The sequence below is a fragment of the Chanos chanos genome, chromosome 14 (genome assembly GCF_902362185.1).
Source record: "Chanos chanos chromosome 14, fChaCha1.1, whole genome shotgun sequence".
NCBI classification, from domain to species: domain Eukaryota; kingdom Metazoa; phylum Chordata; class Actinopteri; order Gonorynchiformes; family Chanidae; genus Chanos; species Chanos chanos.
In genome coordinates this window covers 20,374,403-20,401,797 of record NC_044508.1, presented here as the reverse complement: position 1 = coordinate 20,401,797, position 27,395 = coordinate 20,374,403, and the positions used below count along the sequence as shown (strand labels likewise).

The 27,395-nt window shown below is 45.3% G+C and overlaps 1 protein-coding gene across 1 annotated transcript in view; it reads left to right on the top strand.

Moving 5' to 3' along the window:
* mast2 (microtubule associated serine/threonine kinase 2) overlaps positions 1–27,395 on the top strand; it is a 132,563-nt gene that overhangs the window by 15,266 nt on the left and 89,902 nt on the right. Inside the window, exons 2-3 of the mRNA XM_030792070.1 lie at positions 14,773–14,920; positions 15,568–15,710. Of these exons, the coding sequence (XP_030647930.1) occupies positions 14,773–14,920; positions 15,568–15,710 (291 nt within the window). The remainder of the gene's footprint in view (positions 1–14,772; positions 14,921–15,567; positions 15,711–27,395) is intronic.

Genomic DNA, 27,395 nt, shown 5'->3' with positions numbered 1-27,395 from the left:
CAGCACCTCAGAGTGTGCCGCTCTACCTGTGGACGTGGTCCAGGCGCCGGCTCCGCGGCTGGGTGTGCACAGTCCTTTAACTGCCTGCCTTAAGTTATCCAGCAGTCTCACAGTGTACACAACAATAAGCCTCTATGTGCCTCAGTCTCAATGCATGGGACTGTTAAGAAGATTTACTCAATTGGCCCTCCAGCCTTTCAGAGGCCACGCACACGGGGATGTGTGCTGGGCCCATGCATATGCAGAAATGACTTTGAATGGCAAATAATCATATGCAGTTTATGGTAATGAGTCGTAAAGGGAGAGGCAAATCCAATTTAATGGGCAGGGAGGGCCTGAAATGAGGCGTTTGAGTGGGGGTAGGTCTGATGAGCACACTTTGTAGGTCTTTGATCCCACTGAGGTTTTATATTGCTCTAGTGTTTGCATCTCGTAGACAAACCCTTTAAAGCAGGGTGTGTGTGTGTCTGTGTCTGTGTCTGTGTCTGTGTTGGGGGCTGGAAGCTTAGCTCTCTCACTTCACTGTTTCGTAATATGGCCAGTGTCACAACCATAAAGGAGAGTCTTCCTTTGATATGTCTCCAGGGATCCCATTTACCCAACTCTGTGATGCATCCAAGCTTTTGACTGGTCCAAAATTTTTCCAATTCATTATTAATGCCAACACTCAGACCTAACCTCATCAAATGCTCGACAAAAAGGATGCACTGAATCCATGAAGTGATCAGCAGACATCACTGAACCCCTACTGAAGCACAGTCCAGGTTTAGATGTGATTTAATGTTACTGAATACTTGTTAAGTATTGTCCAGATTATATGTGTCTTAATGTTACTGCAGAGGACAGAGAGAGAGACATTTTCCTCTGAAGAGCTCAGTTCATGCAGTCCTGCTGTGTTTGTTTTGGACTGCACAGGAAGTCCTCAAATTCATGTGCGGAGCAAGGTCAGCCTCTCCATTTCTCTTGGTATTTCAGGCATTTTGTGGTGAGTCATGCTGACCTCCATGGCCTTAAACTGTTTGTGAAGGTCGCAGTAAGGGCATTGTCTCTTTGGCTGTAGGCGATCAGTCGAGTCTGCCTGGCTTCTGTCTTAAAAAGGCATCACAGGGCATCTCATTAGCACTAGCTAGTTAGATTCACAACAGTGAATCTTATGGTAATTTTGGCTGCCGCTAATGGCAAATTTGATCTGAGACCAAAACCCAGCAGTCCCACAGCTTACTCCTCACCCCCCTCCGATCCACTCCCCCCTCTGAAAAGCTTGGAGTTCATTAGTGATGGCACCTCACAGAGCAAATGAAGCTTATCTTGGCCTGCAGTGGGATGAAAAACCATTAAGGGCATTTCCATGCTCCTTTATTCTGAGTGCTATAGAAACAGTTCTAAATGCTAATCTCTTCCATGGTGTCTGGGCTTCGGCTGCCAGCCCTCGCCTTGTCCCATTCTTCATCCTGCCTGCTCGTCCCCAGCCGACGAAGAGGAGGGAGAGACGCCCGGTCTGCCTGTCGAAGGTTAATAAAAGGCACGCTGGGGCTTTTCATTAGACACTGATGGAAAGGAAAGGAAATTCCTCACAGGGCAACCACTGCTTACCAAACCGCCAATCACGCTGCTTACCAAACCGCCAATCACGCTGCTTACCAAACCGCCAATCACGCTGCTTACCAAACCGCCAATCACGCTGCTTACCAATCACGGCAGCTTTTTCCCCCCTTTTGTCTTTCTTTATCATCTGCTTCTGAGGATATGAAGACATAATCTGACTACCCCCTCACAACAGACAAAAACTTATTATTTATTTATAAGGTTGTTTTTTTTTTGTTTGTTTTTTTTTAAATTTTGCTCTAATCCTTTGCTGTGAATGAATTGTGTTCTCTCCATTAAGCCAAGGTGTCTCTCAGTAGATCTCATTAGCCTTTTGACAATTTGAATAACTTCCTCATTGTCTTAATTGGTATTTCTGCATGTCAAATCTTAAAAAGAATTTTTCAGATATTTAGTGGAATTTGAAAAACATATTCACATTCAGAATGCTTCTAAGTCCTTTCTTTTTTCTGAGAGAACATAGCAGATACATTGACCAGATTTTTTTAAAGCGTTGTCTAAATTTGAGATGCGGTGGTGATGCCATGTCAGCAGTAGCTAGCATGCCCTGTTCCTGTGAGTCTGGGGTTCTCTCCCATGCCCTGTTCCTGTGAGTCTGGGGTTCTCTCCCGTGTCCTGTTCCTGTGAGTCTGGGGTTCTCTTCCGCGTCCTGTTCCTGTGAGTCTGGGGTTCTCTCCCGTGTCCTGTTCCTGTGAGTCTGGGGTTCTCTTCCGCGTCCTGTTCCTGTGAGTCTGGGGTTCTCTCCCGTGTCCTGTTCCTGTGAGTCTGGGGTTCTCTCCCGTGTCCTGTTCCTGTGAGTCTGGGGTTCTCTCCCGTGTCCTGTTCCTGTGAGTCTGGGGTTCTCTTCCGTGTCCTGTTCCTGTGAGTCTGGGGTTCTCTCCCGTGTCCTGTTCCTGTGAGTCTGGGGTTCTCTCCCGTGCCCTGTTCCTGTGAGTCTGGGGTTCTCTTCAGTGTCCTGCTCCTGTGAGTCTGGGGTTCTCTTCAGTAGAGGAGTGAATTTTAACTGGTCTCACAATTCGATTCAATTCCGATTCAAAGGGTAGTGATTCGATTACAGAATGATTCTCGATGCATCTCATCCTCCATGTTTTTTTTTTTACACTTAACACAAGAATACAAGCCACTCAGCTGGTGTTTTTCATTGACTCCATCACTTGGGCTTTTGTGTCACTGTACAGAGCAGGTATAGTGGTGTCTGAGAAAAAACTACGAGATGGGATTCTGTATCTTTGCTCCACTTTTTAGTTACCTAGCCTACTTTTTATAATAAAAACAGTACGCTGGCATGTATGTTATTTAATTACAGTTTAAAAGTCGTTTATTTTGTTTTTCTGCATCGATGCAGAATCTTTCACACATGGCAGTGCATCATAAAAACGATTATTTTCCCCAGCTCTACTCTCCAGTGTCTCGTTCCTGTGAGTGGCTCTCTCTCCAGGTCCTGTGTGGAGAAGGCGGCCGTGAGCCAGCCTACTCCTTAATGAGGTCATTAGTCACAGTGGACAGTGACACAGCCGCCCAGGCTCCAGGCCCCCAACTCTGCCCGAGATTAGTTCAGACAAAGGGCAGGGCTGTCAGACAAAGTGGGGACCAATCGCTCTTGTCTCTGTTGGGAAATGGACACTGCAGTGGAATCTGTCCCAGCTCCTCCCAAAGGGTTTGCATCTTCACTGTCTGTGTTTGACTGGACAAACCACACATAAGGCACCACAGAGTCATGGTTGAAACCACCCTGTTGTATTAGTTGAAGGTGAAAATCCTCTCAGCTTGTTTGACTCTTCCATATTGGATTTATGTGTTTAATTCTGTTGGTTCTCATGTCCCTATCTGTCACTGAAAACACAGATAGGATACAGTTGGGATTTTGGCCGGTGTACAGGCTTCTGCACATCTATAATTAATTGCCATGTGCTTCAGCACCATTAATATCACATTGAACATACTTGAGGACTAGACCCTGAAATATGTTGACCTTTCGACCTGAGCAGATGGTGAAGTGGAGATGATGAAGCGTATGCAGTATAGAGAGGGAGGTCAGAGCACACTGTGTTGTCTCACTCTTCTCTCCTGTGTGTGCAGAATGACCATTAGGCTCTCTGATTACTCCACATGCCCACACAGAACATGGGACAGTCCTCACGTCTCTCTGTGTCTCACACTCTCTGTCATTTTTCTGTATGTTTTCATTTTGCTATAGAAATCGTCCTCTCTCTCTCTCTCTATGTCTGTCTGTGTGTTTGTTTATCTTTTCCTGCAAGTCTGAGGAGTCATGGTATCTCAGGGAGGGCTGATCATAATGGTGGGATGTGCTTCAGTGTCTGGTTCTAGTATCTAGTTCAGCTTCAGTGGATAGATTAGAGACAGAGTGAGGGAGTGAGAGAGAGAACAGAGGGGCTGATTAGATGGACCTGTAACAGTGTGTCTGTACTGCTCAGCACTGTTCATGGTTTTAGTCTGACTGACTGACCCCAGTGAAAAATCGCTTCACTAAAATCCCTCTCAAATTACATTCCACTGACATCAAACTTCTTTCTTTCTTTCTTTCTTTCTTTCTTTCTTTCTTTCTTTCTTTCTTTCTTTCTTCTTTCTTTCTCTCTTTCTCTCTTTCTTTCTTTCCTTCCTTGTTTTTATCTCTCTTTCTCTTTTTCCTTTGTGTTGTTGTCGGTGTCTTTGTTTTTTTATATCAGGATGACTGTCACTAGATCATTTGCCAAATACAAACAAAAGAATATACATGTGACCTTGACACAGAAATACTGGCCTCTCTGTAAACGACTCCACGGAGGCTTTCATGTAGAGGAGATTCAGTGAAAGCTGAATCTGCCTTTCCTGGTAATCACATCCTCCTTTTCAGTCGGCACTAAGCACTTTTTTAATGGCTCACCTCTTTCCCAGCCTGAGCTTGTGAAAATATGGAGACCCAAAACAACCCTTCTCCCCCACTGGGCTTGGGCCGCTCCTCTATGACTTTAGTGTTCCAGTGGCAGACGGGCCTGAGCGTTTGGGATCTAGGGTGATGAGAAGTCTAAAATGAAGCATGAATGAGTTTCTGCCTAATCCTCCTGCAGTAATCAGATGTGCGGTCAGGCTACAGTAGAGTGGACGTCCCCTCACTGCTGCCCGAGCAAGCCCATGCCACCACCGCTCTCTGTCTGATTAAACTTCACCACCATGGCTTTTCTCGTTGTTTTTGTAAAGGTTCTCTCTTTCAGTTCCTGCAGGCCCTGTCTCCTCATTCAGAGACATCACTCCTCACGCTGCTTCCTCCTACAGCTGTGCCAGTGCCTTCAGACTCCGTGGGCGTTGAAGTGATCGGCTCTCGGCAACAAAGGGGTGATTTTATTATTCAAACGCTGTGGCATTTCGTTTTTCCATAGCAAAGGTAGCGCGAAAATCATACCAAATGATGGACACGTGCAAACCACACTTTAGGAACTACACAGTAGTTTCCTTATTTCAGTGGTTTTCCGAATTATTCTTGACTGGAATAGCTGACTAATAGTCAGACTAAATGGAAAAGAGCAGCCTATTGAAACAAAGGGAAGACTGCTCTGGACAGGAAGCTGCCTTTGTCAGGCTGTATGTGGGGGTGTGTATAGACTGTAGAACTCCACCGTGTTTGCTACAGAGCGTGTGTGATGAGAAAACACCTGAACCGCCAACTGTATTCAAGTAACTGAGTTTCTGCATTGCCCAGTTCCCCCTACTGATGAGCGCAGTGTGTAAGAGACAGGAGGCACTGCTGAGTCACACTGTCCTGTTTCAGATACTGCCCTACAGAAGGAGTGTTCACATGACGGAGAAGTCTGCCCCCGCTGTAAGGCACTGCCCTATAACACGGTAACGCGGCAGTCAACAATCTGCCCATTGTGCCAGCGCAACAGACTGGGCTGTTACAGATGTCAGTGGATGGTTTAATAAGTAACCTGTTTTAACCAGTACTCAGTATGAGTAAGCAGTACTGAGTGTTTGGATATTGATTACTATTGAGATCAGTCTGCTCATAATTAGTAAATCATTTTTCATAGCATGTGAGTCATGCCACTGCAGTGGCCCATCAACTGTTTCTTTCTTTCGTTCTTTCTTTTGTCCTTTTCTTTCTTTCTTTCTTTCTTTCTTTCTTTCTTTCTTTCTTTCTTTCCCTTTGTATTGCTGTGTCATTTTAGCTGTTTTGTTTTTGATGCCAAACACAAACAGGTCTAGTTCTTCCCAGTGGCTGGGGGCAGGTTTTTAGAAGTGAAGGACAGTATAATTATGAACTGAGTGTGAGTGGAAAAGGAGCAGCTGGTTGTCTTGACATTAGAACCTCCTGTCCATCCTCATAGCAATTCTTAACCTGGGGATCTCAGCACAGGCCTGTGCTCACACATCAATGAGAGAGAGAGAGAGAGGGGGAGGGAGAGAGGGGGGGTGGGGGGTGGGGGAGAGGGGTGGAAGCAGAGGGAGCATAGTTCTGAGTACATTGTACGTTGGATTTTTATTTCTATGTATGTATATGTGTGACCTTGCTATGTCCCTCTGCTTTAATTGTTTTGAATTTCTGACAGCAATTCTGCTGGTCAGTTCCACTACTACTGTAGTTGTCTGTCAGTTATTTTGTTCATAACTAGTCGGCTAGTGAACCAGTGACCAAGTGTTAGCACACATCCTGAATGCTGTCTTACGCAGGTGATGCTAACTGAAACGTTTGTAGTCATGTGACTGCTAGAGGGCGGAGCATTGGGAAAACAACAACAACAGCAACAACAACAAAAAAACAGATTGATAATTTCCCCAAATAATGATTGGCTCTCTCTTGCTGTCCTTGTAGTCCTTGCTGAAGTGTGAGCACTCCTGTGCCGTTTAGACAGAGTGAGTTTAAAAGCAGGACAGCGTGGGCATTGTTTTATATGAATGCAGCTCAAATCACAGTATGATTAATGAGACCAGTTAATGTCTTCATATGAAAAACAAAAGCCTCTGAGCTTGGACAAGTCAACTTTCTGTTATGCATCTCCTGTATAAAAGCCCTGCCACTTCCTTTTTGTCTTTGTGACAGAGTTTGACAGCTGGCAGAGTTATTCTGCTCCCAGTAATACAGTGATTCCCATTCCCATGGCAGTGTCCAGCCAGCGGCGCTGGACTGGGACAGCCTTGGGAAGGCCGTCAGAACTGTGGGGCGGGAAGACGCAGCCGGCACATGCTTGTCCAGCCACATTGGTCTCTCAGTCTTTATTTTATGAGGGAAGTGAGTTGTTGTGAGGAAGAAGAGAAGTCTGCTCTCTGTTTTCAGCTGTGAGCCATGTACAGTAACCACTGACTTATCACACAATCCGTTCTATGTGAAAATTTGTTTAGATTTACTAGGGGTGTAACGGTACGCAAAAGTCACGATTCGGTATCTACTTCGGTTTTGAAGTCACGGTTCGGTATGTTTTCAGTACAGTGGGGGGAAAAAAAGACATGCACAATATGAAATTTCTTTTCATTTATTATGAATTTAACTTGTATACATATACATATGAACTTTTACAAACTTGTAAACAATGGCAAACTGGCCATAATTTCCTGAGCACATAAGGATTAAAGGCACATACCTTTCTGTCTTTAAAAAGACACACATTTCCAGTTATTATTTAAAAAAATAAATGTATTTATGTATGTGTGTGTGTGTGTGTACACACACACACACATATATATATATATATATATATATATATATATATATATATATATATATATATATATATATATATAAATAATGTGTGTGTGTGTGTGTGTGTGTGTGTGTATATACATATATATATATGTGTGTGTGTGTGTGTGTGTGTATATACATATATATATATATGTGTGTGTGTGTGTGTGTGTGTGTGTATGTATGTATGTATGTATGTATGTATGTACACACACACACACACACACACACATATATATATATATATATATATATGTTTGTTTGTTTCAGTTAATGTTGCTGCAACCTACTAACAAAGCTTAAAATGAAGGTTATCAAATTATTATTATTATTATTATTATTATTATTAATAACAATAATAATAGTAATAATAATAAGTATAATGCAAACAATCAACATTCTTGATGTGCGAAATTAAGAATTTTTTTTTTTCAAGTAATAAGTCACATCTAGGCTGTGGGTCAGAAGATCACAGCATTGCTTTTAACATGAACTTTCCTCAGTGGATAGGAAAATACTTTCTCCATTATAGTTGTGCTCAGTTAATGCTCTCCCTTTTTTTCCTTCATTTTTCACACAGAACCCATCTTCTCGTTTTATCCTCTTTTATTACCAGTGATTTTCCCCCTCCTTTACTGAGGAGAGTTCTGTGGATTTGGTCTGTGTTGATTTAGAAGATTCAGTTGACTGGCTTAAGTCTCGCTTCATGGGAACAGCAGTTTCTGGTTGCCATGGAGTTAGAACACAAACATCCACTCATTCTCTCTGCTCAGCCAGGACACCTACAGCACATCTGGATCTCATCAGGCCATACACACTTTATCCCATCGCCTGGTTCTCAGAGTCTGCTTAGACACACACACACACACACACACACGTGCACACACATGTACACAATATGGTCACGACAGATATGGACGCATGCACATACACCACACACGGACGCATACATGACACACACGACACACACACACACAAGATACACATGCACTCAGAGACACAGAATATATATGCACTAACATGGGTTGGAAGTACTAGGGAGATTGTTGGATTCCATACAGTGTACCTTGGGATCTTTCTCTCTTTTTTCCTCTCTCTCTCTCTCTCTCTCTCTCACACACACACGTACACCCTCACAGGCACACACACACATACTCTAGGGGTCGACTGATATGGTGTTTTCAGGGCTGATAATTATTAGTAATCCAGGAGACTAACAGATATGTGGAACAGATATACATTTGCAGTAAAAGTGAAGATCTTTAAAATAACACAAACTCTAACACAAAACTTTGTTGCAATGCCTTTAAGCATATGCTTAACTGAAAGAGAACTTTTCAACATTATCTTAAAACAAAAAGTGCAGGGGGCTCCCAGCAGCGTTTCTTATAAAGTTAACTGGAAAATTTTAATAAATAAAAAATAAAAATGGCTCCCCAAACCTTTATAAAGTAAATAAATTAAAAATAAATGGAACCAGTCAAACTTAGGTTTGTACTGAAATTTGAGTCTCAATCAGCAGTCCCAGTTCAGCAGCACCAGACTGGGATGCAGAAAGAAAGAGTTGCTCAGCAATGCTCTCCAGTGAGACGGCTTCTGTTCCTCTCATAAATTTCAGAGACTTCACTGAAGACATGCTCACTCGGAGCAGACAAGGGTGGTGAGCAAAAAAAACTTTCTTGCTTGTGTGGCAAGTGGCCTGAAGCATCCTTCATTCTGTCTCCACCACTGAAGTGGATCCACCTCACGCCTGTCGATCACTGGCTCTTTGGGGTACACATGTAACTCATCCTCAAGGCAGGTGGTGGCCGACGGCTCACCAGTGGGGGGGGTCCTAGCAGAGAACTGAACATCTCATCAATACGGCTACAACAAGATGTCTGTTCTCTCCGTTGCCTTTTGGGGGTTCTGTCTTTCTCATGGGTCGCTTCTGCAGCAGCCTGCTCTACCTCCCTGGCTCCCCCTGTCTCAGCATGCTCTTCTTGACTGGTCTCTTGTCTAGCACCTTCCATATCCTCTTTCAGCCATACATGGTTCTTCTAACGAGGATCTAAGAGACATGGCAGCACCACAGTTTTTGTTTCCTCTAGTTTTGAGAAATGTTTGGTCAGGCTCTCCCTCATGACTTGCCCGAGCGTTCTGATTCCTCGTGTCGAGGGCCCTTCATCATCTTGAAGTAGCATCTTCAGCAGGGTCAGACAGGGAATGATGCAGGACGCTGATGAATTGTTATGGCTCGCCTCCAGAGTCACCTCCTCTATTGGGAAGTTTTGACCAAATTGGAAACAATGCCCCACCGGTGAGCTCTTCCTCCAGAACTCTTTGCAGCATGTGGAGCGTTGAGTTCCACCTCGTAGGGACAGCCTGGATTAGGTTGTGTTCTGGCAGGCAAAGGTCCTTCTGAATGTCCCTCAAATGCTGCTTGGCAAGAATCGAGTGGTGGGAATGGGTGGCACACCTCAGTGGCATCGCAGTGATGTCTGTGACGGCTCTTTGACTTGAAGGACTGTCAGTGGTAATGAGTGCGCTGTGCAGCTGAGTTCTGGACGTTCACTGAGCCTCATTCTTTTCACCATATTGGCTCCACTGCCTCGAAGCACAAGCAGTCTTTGCTCATTTTCCAATCCTCAAACATGTCTCTCTAAGAATGTCTCTCTGATGTATTCCCCAGTGTGGGATCCATGCATAGCCCTTATATTTAAAACGACCTGCTTTCTGCTCCATTCATTGTCAATGAAGTGGCATGTTAGGCTCATCAGTGACTCTGTTGATCCAGACCCGCAGTCTGTAGTGAAGGAGAGTGAATGTCCAGCTTTCTCTGGTTGGATCAGGGATTTTATTTTGTCTGCAACCTTGTGGTGAGCTTCTTGCAGCTTTTCAGTGCATATTGTGGTTCCGCTGCAGCCATGAGGTGCTTTAAAGCCAACATCAGAGACCACTGTGAAAGGCTGGTTGTCAGTGACTATCATCTCTGTAATTAGTTTGTCCAATAGTTTAGATCTGTCGTCAGAATTTGGCCATTTTCTTTGTTTCTGAAACATGTCATGTGCTGAAGGCTAAGATGGAGTCATTGTCCCCTGCTGAGATTCAGGTTCCTGTTCCTTCTGTGCGGTTTCATACAACACACGGTGATGAACCCTAAGATGGGACCACAGGTTTGAAGTATTCATACTTTTTGCCATTGTTCCTCCCATACTCTCGCAACAGTACTGACAGCAGCAGGTCTCACAACAGTAGCTGTCTTTCTGCCCTTACTGCACCTGGCACTCACTCTCACTGCACTGACGATGTGTTGGATTGAGGTCAGAGGGTCACGACAGGTCTTTGACAGAAGAGAGTGAAAGAGCAGCCCACTCTCATACATGAGTTTGAAAAGGTTTTGTGGTTTCATCACTCCATCGCAGCCTCTCTCTCTCTCTCTCTCCCTCTCTCTCTCTCTACATCTCTCCATCTCTGCACATTTCCATCTCTCCATCCCTCTGGAGGTATAAAGAAAGACTAATTTGTGTGATTGATTCACCTGAGAGTAAAGCTGTGTTTCAGGACAAAAGCCGCCTTGTGCTACGTGAGGATAGTTGGGCTACTCCTCTTTCAGTAGAGGGGGAGGGAGAGAGAGAGGGAGAGAGAGAGGGAGGGAGAGAGGGAGGGAGAGAGGGTAAGAGGGAGGGAGGGAGAGAGGGAGGAAGGTAATAGCTGAGGTGGTAGTATACGTATGCTATAGAAAGCATGTGCTGTGTGTGTGTGTGTGTGTATGGGGTGTGTGTGTCTGTGTGTGTATGGGATGTGTGTGTGTGTGTGTGTGTGTGTATCGTGCCTGTGTGCATGAGCTAAAGGTCTCTGTGATTTAGTGTTTGGTTAAGTTTGTTTTGTGCTCCTCTGTGATGCTGTTGATCTTTGAGATCTTTGACCAGTTCTTATGTCACACAGAATCGTCTAATACCCATGGATGGTCTGTTTTGTCACATGGCAAAACCTCTCTGCTCTTCAGAAAAATGCCTCAGCCAATCCAGAGCTGCCCCTTTAAACGTTCTCTGCATTCCTGCATACTTACAAAGGGCAGTGATAGTGTAAATGAGGGACTGTAAGTCAGACAGTACACTCCGTGCCTCTGCGGACTGGGTAAGCTCAGAGTGGACGGCAGGCAGTGCAGTGTGGTATTGATCCACAGTGCAGTCAAGCCGAGGCTCAGGCCTCCGCCCGTGACCCTGCACCAGCTGAACGTGTGCACACAGGCATTAGACCAATGTTTGCATATGTCTGCAGCTCACTGCCGACTTTGGGAAAGTGCGTGTGCATGCACGCGTGTGTGTCGGGGGAGGGAGTGTACGTATGAGTGTTAGGACTTTAGGGGAACTAGGAAGGTGTAGACCAATGGGAAGAGAGGACAGAGAGGCTTTGATCTGTAACAAGGCTACCAGGCTGCACGGCCACAAACATCCCCTGTCTCTGTAGGTGTTTAAGTATGCTGCAGTTCTCTCTCTCTCTCTCTGTCTGTCTGTCTGTCTGTCTGTCTGTCTGTCTGTGTGTGTGTGTGTGTGTGTGTGTGTGTGTGTGTGTGTGTGTGTGTGTGTGTGTGTGTGTGTGTGTGTGTGTGAGAGTAAGTGAATGCAGCACGTTAGCATGTGTGTAAGTGCAGTGCATTAGTGTGTGTGCACATGTGTATGTGTGTGGGTGTGCTTGTGTGTTTGTGTTTGTGTGTGTGTGTGCGCGTGCGTGTGTGGGTGTGTGTGAGTGCAGTGCATTAGCGTGTTAGTTAATGAGTGATGTAGCAGTGATGGTGTGGTGAAGCAGACTGGTGTTTGTATGAGAGCAGAGGTGTGATGTGTTTTGTTCTTCTGTTCTCTGTCAGTGATTAAACACACAGTGTCTGCTTTAGCATGCCGCTCAGACTGAATTCCCCTTATCTATGCTAATGCATGATCAGAGCACAACAGAACAGCAGCTCTGATTTGCTTTATACAGTACTGCCCCCCCCCCCCCCCCCCCTTTAAAGCACCACATGAGGTTAGAATAAACACAAATCAACATTAATTCAATAAAAAGTGGGAATGTTTTGTATTTTTAAAACAATCATGTGAAATCTCTTGGGTGGGCTAAGAGTTTTGAATGGTACTGTGTGTTTCACTGTGTGTTGCACTCAGTCCTTACTGTCCTTTGAAGTATTTTTTTTTCCAGTGGTCAGAGGTCAGATATTTGGTTACAGGTATAATAGCAGGTAATGTTATAGCTGTTTAGAGCTATCTGTTGTCTGTTGTTTTCCAACAGTCATGGAAAAGCATCCAAACATGGCCAGAGTCTTATTGAGACATGCAGAGACACATTCACACCTTTACTGTCACTGCTTGGCAACATGGCACACACACATCCGCACGCACGCACACACACGCGTGCATACAAACACACTCTCACATGCGCACACTTACACATACACACACATTAGCTGCCCTCCCCCAGAGGCAACAAAATTCTTCAGTAAATGGTGAATTCAGCTTTGTGTATAGTGCTAGTGGAGTGGATGGATTGGAATGTGACGGTGGACAGACAGTCTGTGAGCAGCTCTATCTCTGAACTACCAGAGAACAGTCACTATACTCTAAAAACCATCCACAGACCTACCAGAGAACAGTCACTATACTCTAAAAACCATCCACAGACCTACCAGAGAACAGTCACTATACTCTAAAAACCATCCACAGACCTACCAGAGGCCTGTGGGTGGTTTTTAGAGTATAGTGACTGCTCTCTGATAGGCCTGTGGATGGTTTTTAGTGTATAGTGACTATTCTTATGTCTGTTATAGCGCTGTTTTGAACATGTTAACTGATGGTTCTGTTGGTCTGGACAGGTCCGTAAATTCCTCTAGTAAACACTGCTCCAGTTTCCACCTTACATGTATCCCGTAGCCTAGCAACTCTCTCAGTGAGACAGACAATGCACATGTACACACGCTCCACAGGTTAATCTTCTGAGGGAGAGAAAAAAAAAAAAGTCCCCTCAGGTATACAGCGTGTCTCAGCTGAGTGGGCCCGTTTGTTTCAGCGACACTCACACCACCAAAAATAAGCAAGTATGGCCAAGCCTAACCAGTCTGACCCAACCAGGCCTCCTTTGACCTTTTGACCTCTTTACCTGATCCAGGTGAGAGGGATTCTCCTGTCCTATCTCTCTGACATCAGCGTCTCTCACGTGTGGTCACCTGTGCTGCTCGTCCTTTCCGATCAGATTAGTGGCGCTGGACGGGGCCTGATGATGTCATAATCACAGTCAGGCCCCTGTGTCAGGATTAGGCAGCACACTGTGAACTGTGAGAGAGAGGGTCGTCTTTAATCAGGCTGGGCAGATTGACCGCGAACATGCATCAGCTAGATTTTGGGAGTGATCTTTCAGATTGTATCAGATGTAACAAACACCATGAGCTAGTTTTATGACTGTTATAGAGTGTGGGTTTGGTTTTGTGTCTATGTGAATTCTTAAAGTTAACTCAAATGTTTCTTTGTTTTTCTCAGCCTCTGTGAATGGGAAAGAATGGTCTGGTTTGCTAGCTTTTGTGGTTTAGAAGAGGAAGCACTTGTTGGAAAGTGTGTGTGTGTGTGTTTGTTTGTGTGTTTGTGTATACAAGAGTGGTTCCAGACCGCAGTTCACTTGACTCAGGCCATCCAGATGTTTTCTGGAATCTTCTGCACACATAAGATGTGAACAGAGCAGTTCATGTGCCATGTTTCCATGGTGATGTGTATTTCTCGTCCCAGAGAAGAGAAGAATGCAGAGGCTGATTGGTTGCAGAGGGAAGTCTACACTTTAGTGGAAAGGGTTCTGATTATGGCCACAAACACAGCCCATGATTGAATAAGGGCAGTTACTTTATGACATATGATTGATTTAGACGTCTGGTTGGTGGAATTATTTTTTGCCCTTTTGTTGGTCTGCATGTGGTTGAACTGTCATTTATTGTATTTGCAGTAACAGATTTATATTGGTGTCAGACTTTAGCTTCTTTGTGTGTGTGTGTGTGTGTGTGTGTGTGTTTGTGTGTGTGTGTGTGTGTGTGTGTGTGTTTGTGTGTGTGTGTGTGTGTTTGTGTGTGTGTGTGTGTGTGTGTGTGTGTGTTTGTGTGTGTGTATGTGTGTGTACATGTGTGTATGTGTGTGTACGTGTGTGTATGTGTGTGTACGTGTGTGTGTGTGTACCTGTGTGTGTGCGTGTGTGTGTACATGGTAAACTGACTGGCATTGTTTTCTTTACTGGCTTATGTACATGCACTATGTGAAGATCCAGAACAGGCCAAACTGATGCATGTTTCTGGCCTGTTCTGTCTCTACCTCTCTCTTTATGTTTTCTCATTTTTATGCTTTTTATTGTGCCTTGTTCTTTTGTTCTGTTGGTCTTTTCATTACACCTGGATAATAAATTGTGACCAAAGAAGTAAATCTCTCTCTCTCTCTCTCTCTCTCTCTCTCTCTCTCTCTCTCTCTCTCTCTCTCTCTCTGTAGAAGGAGTTTGCGGCACCTCCTCCTCTGTTGTTTAGGAAGTTGAGTAATCCTGATCTGTCTCCTGCGGCGGGAAAGACCAAACTGCAGAGACAGTTCAGCCAGGATGAGAGCAGAGCTCGTCGCAGCAGCATGGCTAGTGGACTCACCGGTTAGACACACAACCGCACGCACAAACACAGACACACAGACACAGATGAGAGACTCGTGCACACACACACACACACAGACACAGATGAGAGACACACGCACACACACACACACACACACACACGAACACACACACACACACACACACACACACACAGAAACACAGATGAGAGACACACGCGCACACACACAGACACACACGCGCACACTCATTTATGGATCTGTGAGCTGTCATCTCCCCCCTCTCTAAATGCGTGTTGAACAGAGAGCATTGAGTGAGTGGTAATGGAGGATTGAATGCAGCTGGTGTCAGTGCTGGGGAAGTACAGTGTGTGGCTCTCTTTCTATTAGAAACACTAGTGCAATGACAGTCTGACACATACACACTTTGATCACTCTTGCCCCATTCTGTGTACAGTGACCTTCATCTGTCAATCAAATCAGTCAGACTCAGGCCCGCACTGAGCTTCCTCTGACAGGCCTCAGGCCTGCATCCTGCCATCACAACTATACAACACACACCCCCACACCATCACACACACACATATATGCTCACAGACACACACATATGCTCACAGACACGTACGCTCACACACACACACTCATTCGCTATACCGTCGCATTGTGTGTGTGTTGTGTGTCTTTTAGGGAAGCAGTTGCTGCCATTGTCCAGCAGTATGCACAGTGGGGTGAACCAGCTGTGGCAGCAGCAGGCAGCAGAGCCCAATAACCTGGTGTGTATGAGGAATCAGTCCCTGGGCCAGTCTGCTCCATCTCTCACTGTGGGACTGGTGAGTACAATGTTTACTTTATACTGAGTAGCTGCTGGCTGTTTGCTGAAACCTCCTGCTTCTTATAGTCAGATACCTGTACATGCTGCAGATAAGCTCTTAAGATTTTTCCCCAACATCACACGTTAGTGTTTGATATCAAATCACATAGAAAAGGTGTCACATTGATACTGAACAAGAAAGTTACTGCATGGGTTTACAGAAGGAGTAAAGTAGTCCACTAGTTAATAGCTTTGGCACAGGTGAGGTGCTGACTCTGTGTGTGTGTGTGTGTGTTTGGTGTGTGTGTGTCTTTGTGTGCGTGTGTGCGTGTGTGCATGCATGTGCGTGTGTGCATGCGTGTGCGTGTACATATGTGTGTGTGTCTGTGTGCGCGCACACATGTGTGTGGGTGTGTCTAATGAAGGGGGTGAGTACCTGCAGTGACTGTAACTGCCGTCTCATATAGTATGCGAGCCTCTGATGACCATGCTGAAATGGGAATGAGAAAGCTTCAGTGACATGCCTCTGCGCCTCACTGATTCCAGTACAACAGCTACACCTGCTGGCCAAACCTGGCACTGCCGCTGTGGATTACAGAGAATTTCATGTGAACAGATTCAGACGACCTGATATAATATGGACCACTTCTTTCATAGTGTTTCTCCGGTTAAATAAATCTTTATTTCCCTGACCTGTAGACCAGACATGCAGTCAGGCCTACAGTCCACTGCCACTACACCTACACGTATACAATCTGTTACTGCCCACTTGTTTACCTGATCACACAAATGCATGGTTTAGTCACACTGAGGGAACCAGCTACCGAATAACAGCGAATACCGAATAAAAGAGTTGGAAGTTGGAACCAGGGACAGACCATGGTCTGGAGTCAGTTGTTCTGAGTGATAATACAGAAACAATAAAGTAGCACAGTATTTCACCAGTGTCATTTTATATGTAATAACCTCATCAGCCCATACAGCGTCTGCCTTCTCAGCAGTTTCACAGTAACAGTAATTTTGAGCTGATGTGTCTGATAACTGAATCTCTTACATGCACTGTTTATTTTCACCTGTAGATGGCAGCATCGCTTCTGTTTTGTGAATTGTTGACACGTTATATCATAGATGACAGGACGCAGGCAGAGGGGAGAAATCTGATTCATTACACAGGGAAAACCTGCAGACTGTAGTTAGTGGGTATACTGGCCATGCGTGAGCTGGACCTGTAGAGCTGTAGTGAGGGACTGGCCTTTGTGGTGTTGGATAAATGACATGGGAAGACTTTGTCTCATATAAGAGTTCTCACATCAAGATCTAATCTGGAGTTGTTTTCTTTGTTCCGGCCCTCTCATATCTAATACTGACGAATAATGGCATTACATTGATCTAATTATGTAAATGTATAATTATAATATGCAAATGAGTCAATGTGGCACTGTTTGATTTGATCAGTGTGCTTTATTGGTAATTGGGAGGGTGGGGCTCAGAGAATGAGAGCCATCCTCAGCTCTTGTTCAGTGTGTCTTTTGTCTCTCTGCTGGGCAGAAGATTGAGTGACTGTCACAGTTTGTAATATGGGACTAATGTATGACAGTTTCTCCTGTTTGATGATGCCAAATGGCTGATTTGAGGGAAGAATGCAGCAGTGTGATAGAAGCCTTGATAAAGTCATTAATATTGCTCTGCGTGTGTGTGTGTGTGTGTGTGTGTGTGTGTGTGTGTGCGTTTGTGTGTGTGTTTATGTGAGAGAGAGAGGAGGGGGGGGTTATGAATGATGAAGCTGAGCGAGGCTGGAGATTGTGAATGCTGTGCTGAGATGGGAGGGTTAATCAGTGGAGCTGTTTTTTCAGAGTAAATGTCTTATTGTATTTCTGATGGACACGTTTATTACATTTTTCCTGTTTTGCTTGCGGCAGTCTTAGCGGTGAGATGATGCTGTAGAGAAGGAAATTGTCTGTCAGAACTGTTTTCCATCCCTTCTGGTTTTCAGACTGCCTGTCATGGTCAAAGCAGTTTGTACTGCAGCACTGAATCCTTACTGGTCAGCTCTGAGGAGCAGGATCAAACATAGACCGCTCCGGTTCTCTTGGGACTATTCTCTCTTTCTCGTCTGATGAAATACTTGATTGCACAGACAGGTTTTTCCATATGATACTGGTCACTGTAGTCAGTGGCTGGTGTGACTGTTGATACTATGAAGATAGCGGTGTCTCTTCAGACTGGCATTCGAAGTCTGACACAGGTGAACACATGGCACATAGTATCATATGTGTATTAAACACACACACACACACACACACACACACACAGGCTAGAGGAGGCATCACGAGTGTGTCCTCCTCCAGGGGGAGCGCTGTGTGGGAGCTCCAGGGTGGCCAGCAGGTCTTTTCATGTCTGAGCTGGAGGACACAGAACAGTCCTGGCAGGTACAGAGACACTGACTGCGTCAGGCAGATGGTGTTTACTCTCAAATGCATGGAATAAACGCTGACCGTGTGTGTATGTGTGTGTGTGTGTTTGAGCACTAATTTGGGGGTTTTGTTTGAATGTGGAGGTTTAGTCTGTTTTTGGGTGTAACTGAGACTTGGAGGCATGCTGTTCTCCGTGTTTTGTGAGTATCGATGACAGAGGGATGGGGAGAAGTTCATAAATTCGATACCTAATCATACACGTACAGTTGTCTGACAGGTAGCTAATATAGTCTCTAAGAATGACATAGTGTGTCTTCTATACCCAGTTTAAATAGGGTACCACTGTGTAATTAGAAAACTCTCACAGGGGCTTTCACAATATACAGTTATTGTTTTAAAGGATGAGTTTCAATGTTCATTTGAAAGGTGAGCCAAATGAATATAAAGAATAAAGATTCATAAAGAGTTTTAGATTTAGTAAAGATACATGTACCAAGTGAAAAGGGATGTTTCATTTGAGTGAAAAGGAGTATGTAGAGACTGATCTTTTCTCTTGTGCTTTGCTTTTGCATTGTCCTGCTGTGCTAGGCCACGTTCATTCACACACTCAGAGTGTTCTCTGGAGACAGGCTCAGGCCCTCAGGCCTTGACCATACCTAACAGGTGTCTGACTCCTTGCCCTGCGGTTAAGACTCTGAGTCAGACCAGGCACGAGTCCTGTGCTCTGGCGTCGTGACTCCGGCTGGAGTGAGGACATTAGTGATACAGGAATATGCCAAGGGCCACGCTATTGTTCCTTCCTGTTTCTGCTCCTCTCTGCAGCTCTGTCTTTCTTTGTTTTTTTCCCCCCTCTGTTCTTTTGTTTCGCACTGCATCATTAAAATGCATCAGCCTGTCCCGAGAGAGAGGCGCTGCCTATGAAATTTGAAAATATAATTCAAGTAAAAACAACAACACAAAAAGCATGTCTTGCCTTTTTTCCATTTTCTGCCACGTGCCACACACCCTCTCCTTCTCCCTTGAACATTTTAAAAGTGTTTGTTCGCAATCGCCAGTCACACAGAGGAGGAAGGTCGAACACTTTTAAAACCGCATGTCTGATGTATGTGTGTATGTATGTATCTGTCTATATCCAGATGTCTGCTGGCTTCTAGAACAGCCTTATATCCTGTAAATGTAAACCTCCCACTGAGACATGTTTTAAATGGATATCAGTGAGAAGTATTTCTGTATTGCATGTCGTAGCTGGGCAATCTGTGGTATGTGTGTCTATAGATGCCGTGGGATTGGAGACCTGGTTGTGTTTGTGTGTGCAGTAGCAGAGAGGCTGTGACAGGTGAGACACACGTGTTCTGTAGATGTGAGGAACTGCAGCCTGGGTGTGATACAGGGACACTGAAGCACACAGTAATAGGTGGTCAGTTGGCCTCTGACAGGTGAACGCTGATGGTTGGACTGGGGAATGTCCTTGCGCATGTTAAAGCTGGTCTGTGTGTGTGCTGTGGATTTACTTTCTGCCTTTATACACATTACCAGAGATCACTGATAAAGCAAAAAAAACCCCCAGATCTTCCATAAGGCCTGTAACGGTGTCTGTGTATAGCACTGACTGTGTGAAAAATACATGAGATGGCTATGAATAATTACTGTAAGGACCCTGCACTGAGCCACCCACCATGACCACATACAGCCCAGAGAGTGCAGATCTCTCTCTCTCTCTCTCTCTCTCTCTCTCTCTCTCACCCTCTCTGTCTGTCTGTCTCTCTCTCTCTCTCTCTCCCTCTCGCTCTCGCTCTCTCTCTCTCTCTCCCTCTCTCTCTCTCCCTCTCTCTCTCGATCTCGCTCTCTCTCTCTCTGTCTGTCCCATCTCTCTCTCTCTCTCTCTCTCTCTCTCTCTCTCTGTCTGTGTGTGTGTGAGGGGGAGAGTTTGAATGACACAGCTGTTGCCATTGCTTTGCTTGTCTCTTTTTGTCTGTGTGTTTGCTTGTCTGTTTTTCTGTCCTGTTGATCTCTGCTGGTCTTTTGTGTCTGAAGCTCTGAGTTTGAGGATGAAGATCTGAGTGATGCTGTCTTTAAACATGATGGCCGCAGCTCCTGTGTAACTGCCAGCCTAGTAAAGGGCATTTGCTCCAGTCAACTGAGAGTCTGAGAGTCAGGACTTACCCCTTGTTACCGAGGCTCTTGAGAGAAAGAGACAGAGAAAGGAGAGGGAGGGCTGTAACAACCCCCCCAAAAGAAAAAAAAAAATAGATAAAGCAGAAAATGCAACCAAGAGTCCTTTTTCACCTCTCCAGTAAAACGCGCTTTTGGGTTGGACAGCGGCGGGGCTGATAATTCCTAAGGAAAAGAGGACGTGTTGTTCCCACACTCTGCCATGACACGCTGAAGATAGTAGCACTTAGCCCATATAGCAGCCGACAGACTCCCAGTGCAAGTGCACTGTCACTGTTCAGCCCAGACCAGAAGCCCAGGGCTGCTCTCACACCCGGCCTGGTCTCTGGGCTCTACCTGCCCCCCTCCCCCTCCGGGCATCACCTGTCTGCGCCCCAGGCTCTGTCAGTGTACCGGTTAGACAGTTAGAGCTGTCTGTTTGTGTGTCTGTATGTCTGTCTGTCTGTGGATGATTTGTCTGTACTTGTGCAATAGCAGTGGTGATTGATGGGGTTTAAAGGGGAAAGCAGTGCTGTATGTGTGCCACGTGTGGCTCGTTTGTCTGGTTCCTAGAAGCAGTACATTCTGTACATATTCCTCTGTGAGGGCTGTTTTTCTCTCACTGGACTGTGAGGAATCTGTGAGTTAATCAGCACAGACCCCAGTGTGTTCTCACCCCTCTTCTCGGTTTCATTTTACAGCCAAACATCACAGTTTACAACCAAACGTTTAATGCGCCATTTTTGTAATGGGCACACTTAGGCTTAATGTTTTTGCCAGTCTGTTTTCAGTTTGTGTCATTAGCGAGATGTTACTCTTGCTGAGTTAGAAAATGTTTGGTCTTGAATGGTCTGTGCATTGTCTCTGTGTGCTTGTGTGAGGCCTTTCCCATGGATCTTTCCAGGATTCATTCATACAAACGCTCTTTGTATCTGAAGCTCTGTGACCTCTCACAAGATTAAAGTCAGGCTTCAAAACAGGCCGTTTGGAAGACATGATGTGTCTAGGCAGAGTGACCTCTGGGGTCAAAGCATGCCTTCATTCCCATGGTCTCTCTTTGTTTAAGTCACATTCTCTTTATCCACTGGACTGCTAATTCTCTGGCATTACATCCTCTCTCTCTCTCTCTCTCTCTCTCTCTCTTTCTCTCTCTCTCTCTCTCTCTCTCTCTCTCTTTTTCTCCCGCCCTCTCTCTCTCTCTCTCTCTCTCTCTCTCTCTCTCTCTTTTTCTCTCCCGCCCTCTCTCTCTCTCTCTCTCTTTTTCTCTCCCTCCCTCTCTCTCACTCTTTCTCTCTCTCTCTCTCTTTCTTTGTTTCTTTCTTTCTTTTTGGGGGAAAATTTTAATGTGAATTTAAAGTGAATCTCATCCTCATTTCTCAGAGTACTGAGCTTCATAAATTCATAAATTCATACCGTGAGCTGATCAGCCTGTACTGTAATTGGATAAAGTGATGACTCACTCACACACACACACACACACACACTCACACACACACACACACACTCTCACTCTAGACCAGTGGCATTAAGGTGAGATGACAGAAGTGTTGCTTAATGTCTGTGAGATGAGAGCTGATGGACGGGCTGCTCCATTCCTTTCAAACATTTTACCTGAAATTGAGTTAATTACCTGCCTTTCAGTTCCTCCCACCCCCTCCCTCAAATCCTGCTGGACTGGCCTCTGACGCTAATTAAGATTCAGATGAAAAATAAAGGTCTCCTTTGACATCACGGCAGATTTTTGTCTGGAGTCAGAAAACAAAGTGCCGTGTTGCTCATGGTTTTGGGAAGTCTGATTTTACAGGACTAACTGGTTGACACAGTAAGTATCACACATTTGTGGTCAGCTTCTTTCTCCGTCCTCACATAACGCTCTCTCTTTCTAAGAATGTTTATCTGGAAAAGACTGGAATAATCGCTAGATCTAGTGTGTCCTCATAGAAACCCAGTCCTGTTATCTATCTGTCTGTCTGTCTGTCTGTCTGTCTGTCTATTTTAACTACACAACTCTTTTGAGACAGGATGGCGGTGGCATTGAGAGATCTTCACAGTGCATAAGTTCATCTCTCACTTTGTCAACGCTGAGTGTCAGTTTTCCATTTCTAATGAACCTGCTCAATGTTACATTTTCCAACATGTCCAAACCCCTGTTCAGCTAAGGTCAGATCTGAATTTTGGGGTGAAAATTACTCTCCAGATGTGCCGTTTCTGCTCAGTGTGGGCCCTGGAGAGTGTCAGCAGATTGTCAGCACGGTGAGAACCTGGCCCTTCAGGTCTGATGACATCAGTAATAGGTCATTGGTAATTGGTAATATAGATAATGTTCAGTGTGTGGCTGGTTTGTACAGGTTTTATAAAAATGTCTTGGACTCCAGGGTTATGAGCAAATGATTCTCTGTATTAAGACTGTGTGTGTGGTGTAGCTGTGTGATGGTGTTAAGACTGTGTGTGTAGTGTAGCTGTGTGGTGGTGTTAAGGCTGTGTGTGTGGTGTAGCTGTGTGGTGGTGTTAAGGCTGTATGTGATGTAACTGTGGTGGTTGTGTGGTGGTGTTAAGGCTGTGTGGGTGGTGTAGCTGTGATGGTTGTGTGGTGGTGTTAAGGCTGTGTGTGTGGTGTAGCTGTGATGGTTGTGTGGTGGTGTTAAGGCTGTGTTTTTGGGTGTAGCTGTGTGGTGGTGTTAAGGCTGTATGTGATGTAACTGTGGTGGTTGTGTGGTGGTATTAAGGCTGTGTGGATGGTGTAGCTGTGATGGTTGCGTGATGGTGTAGCTGTGTGTGTGGTGTAGCTGTGATGGTTGTGTGGTGGTGTTAAGGCTGTGTGTGTGGTGTAGCTGTGATGTGATGGTGTTAAGGCTGTGTGTGTGGTGTAGCTGTGATGTGGTGTTAAGGCTGTATGTGGTGTAGCTGTGATGTGATGGTAGTGTAGTGGCAGGTGTGTGTTGCGCACTTTCATTAAAACACAGTGATGCTGGTGATTAAGGGATCAGAGAGAAGAAACACTCCTCTGATTTCCACCTGGATCCCTCATACAGTGGACCAGTGTCACATGACTTTCTCCTGTATGGAGGCTCTGTTCCCCTGCATATGAGAGAGAGAGAGAGACTAATGAAAATCTACATTCAGATGTTTGGGAAAATGTGTGTAGTGTGTGTGTATTGTGTAGTGAATAAATATGTATGAGTGTGTGGAGACAGACTGGCAGTGTGTCTCTGGTGGAGGTAGCCCACGGCGCTGACATTGCAGCCTGGTTTAGGGGGCACACACATGGCCTCCCAGCTGTACTGGTGCCCCAGGCTTTGAGGCCTGGTTTTGGCTGGATGGAGCCTGCCCTCCTGCGGGTTCCCCTACGTGAGTGAGTGTTGGCACCAGTCAGTCGTCTGCTCAGTTTCTCAGGATCTGCACGGTTAATATCATTTGCTTCATTTTTTATGTACAGACAGTAAAAGGATCCTTGAAGATCTACGGGAGTATAGTACATTGCAGTTTGGCTGTGTTACTGTTGTAGATATGTGAATGACTATACTGTGCTGTCTTTTCTGTGTGGTCTTTTGGCTGTGAGTGAGTGGGGTTGAGAGAGGCACGTGTTGTGGGATGGAGCTGGCGAAGAGGGGGGTGGGTGGGCGTGGTTTATGAGATCAGGTCAGGCCAGGGCAGAGGTCAGGTCAGCTCAGATGACGGTGTTTTGGCGGAATGCAGAGGGCACTTTTGTGGTTGCTATAGAGAATGGTGGAGAAGATGGAAACCTCTCGTGAGATGATAGTGATAAACACACACACAGTTTATGGAAACAACACCCACCCCATTCCAGAATGTTCTTCTTGTACCTGACATGTCAGTCCAGTTCAATGCAGGCTATGAATCAGAAACACATATACACTCTTGTTCATACACTCTGTCTGTGTCTGCCTGGCTCCTGTGTCCCTGGGCCTTGCTTACCCATGAGTGCTGTGTCAGGTCTGGTCCTCTCTCACTGTGGCTTCGCTCAGGGCACTGGACAGGCTGATCCTGGGGGTCAGAGGAACTCTCACCTGGAATCTGTTCAGCCTTTGCCTCGGTGCCTCTGGATTTGGATCTGTTCCTCCTCCCAACACAGATGAGGACAACCCCCCCCCCCTTTCCCCCCGCCCAAAAAAAACAGCAGTGTTGTCAAGGCAACTGTCAGTGCTGTTATGAATCTGTGTTGTCTCTCTGTGAATTGATTCACTTTCCACTTTGTTGTTTTTTTCCCTCTTCATTTCTTGCTGGTTCTGTTGTCAGATATAATCAATGGCTGGATTTGTCTTTGTTTTTCCTGTGCTGGGGAGGCAGGGTTTTTGGTAGAACTGGTGTGTTGGTCCATTCCAGTGAAGCCTGTATCTTTTCAGACATGTTTTGAGGGAACTAGTAAAAGTGCCTGGCATGTTTAGCCCTGAAAGAAATTGGCCTCGTTCGGTAAAAGCTGAGCTGAAGTCCAGAGCAAGCTCACACAGCCTCTGCCCTTAGCTCTCATATTGTATTTTGGTTCTTTTTTTTTTCATGGCAAATGATTGCCATGTATTGAATTTAATATGTGGAAAACTGGGAAAGAGGTGCTGAAAACCTCTCTCCCTCTCTCTGGCCATGGGAATGTCTGTGTGTTTAACCCTTTGTTTGGCTGACTTTGTCTTAATCTAACTCTCACTGTTGGTTGTTGATTGTAACCTTCAGGTTGCAGATCCATTTTTCAGCCCTAATGAATAGAAGCCAGCACAACATCGGTGGTCTTACCAACCGATCCGCTGCTGTGGAAGGATCAGCCCTGGCCTCATGCGGAGCGGAGCTGGTATCTCCGCGCCTAATTTAATGTCCTGGAGCCACTGCCTGTCTGTCTCCAGACCTCAAAGACAAATGGAATTCTGGAGAAAGCTGCTGTTTTGACAGAGTGTAAATATGCTTCCAGCTCTGACCCTGATGTGTTGAAGGCAGTGTGATATTTGTAATTTGCACATAAAGAATTTTGGCATTTCCATTTTCACAGTTAGGCTAGACTCCCACTGCTGTGGTGTTTGGTGGTGTCTTTTTTTTTTTTTTTTAAACATCTGAAGCCGTGGTTACAGCCCTCCAGAGGTACAGCCCTGGTAAAGGAAACCGTGAGTTCCGGTGTGGGGTGTTAGATGCTCAGAGCTGGAACTAGTCACCTGTGCCTTGCTCAAACTGAAGAATGAAATAACACTGAACCTTGAATCAGTACTGAGGCTTTGTATCCTCTCTCTGTAACCTTGAATGTCCTTGAACATGTTCTTTTTCTCCGTGGCGTGTTTTGTTATGGTGAAAACACGTGAGGATGAATGTAAAATTTCAGAATGAAGAAGAGGAGTTAGTTATGCTTCTGAGTGGATAAGACCGTTTCTATGCCTCTGCATTGACTCCCAGACCCCAAACTCTGAGCTTTGAGCAGAAAAAGGCTCTTAAATGATGTGTGTTTGATCATGTAAAATATGAGAGTGGTGTCATGTCTCATTGGGCATGTATACACAGAAGGATGTATACATTATTGTGTTAGCAGACGCGTTCTCCTTTAACTGTGTTCAGGAGGTATCCCCTCCTGCTAAATAAATGGACTTTAATTAAGTGAGTGGGCCATTAAGCTTCTAATGGAATGACGCCTCTTTCTGTATTGATGATTTATCCCTTCTGGTTTTTGCCTGCCTTACTGGTCCCAGTACAAACAACAATCTCTATCAATCACGTCAAAGTGGTGAGGTCATCTTAAGCTTCTCTCTCTCTCTCTCTCTCTCTCTCTCTCTCTCCCACACACTCACACACACACACACACACACACACACACACACACACACACTTTTGCACTTGCTCTAACAGTGAAGATTTTTGTACGTTTATGGTTTGTTTTTACAGCCTACACTCTCAGTGGTCTTTTGCCCTCTGAATAACTTACCCAAACATGTTTTAATCTCATGTTTATGACATGAAAGGCTCTTTGCGAAACATTACAAAGCGTTACTTTCCAAAGCTAAAGGGTGGTCCATGCACATGTCATCAGGGCATTGTGTGCACAGCTCTTCTGACTGAAGCAGCAGTAGATTGGCCCTGCTCTGAGAAATGACATGGAAACTTCCTTCAGTCACAGAGATGCCTCTTCACAAGCCAAAGTTCACAAGTCTGTTCCCTGCCCTGCCACTTCAGACACTGAGCGCATTCTCTTCTCGTAAAGCACCGCTCTCTTTGTCGCCCGTTTGTCATCCCGGGAACAGTTTTCCACAGCTGTTATGTGAGCCGTACTGATTACCTTATGGGCGGAGATCCTATAGCCTGTCTCTTTGCCATAGGTTTTTTAAGAGAATGATTAGACAAGCTGTGCATTATGTTACTGCTAATCCATCACAGGCCAGCACTGGAGTGCTCTATTGATCGCTCGCTCAACCATTGCTAGTTATTGGATTCCCTCCATTGCCTTGGACTACATGTGTGTTTTTCAGACTTGTAGATATGCATTTCATTGTTCACGTTCCTCTACACTATGAGTCCACGCTTGTCTTAGACTAGCCACCTCGGGCCACTGGACTGGCTGGTGTTGGTTTAGAGAGACGTCCAGTTGTCAGTAATGTGCAGGGCTGTAGTACTTGGCAGTCTTCAGTACCATATGCTGTAGTGTAGACTTGTGTTAATGTCTGTGCAGTGGGAGTGTTTAGGCTGACAGGCAGTGAATACTGAGTGCCCAGTCACTGTGTGTCACTCACAGAATTCCTGAGCATTTGTTTTTTTTGATGGTTTCTCAGTCACTAGTCTCCAGTGATCTTATTTCTCTCATTTTATTTCCAGGCATTTTCCAGACATCCAGTTTACAGTCTTGCAGTTGCTTGGAGGTCATTTTACTTTTAAGTTTGTTGCATCGTTGACATGTTGGTCTTGCTGCTATCCTGTCAAAGGCCTGTTCCTCCTGAATTATTCTGCACCAAACAGTTACTGACTCAGCCACTTACAAACAGATACTTACTCCTGACCCTCAGATACCCAGTATTGACCAGTCACCCTGGAATCCCTGCCTTGCTCCCGCTCATTCTGCCAGACAGATACCCTGTGCGTCCACGTGGAAGGCCACCTATGTTGGCTGTCTTTATCTCCACTGCATAAGTTCTGGTCCGGGACAGGTCTCAGCCTGT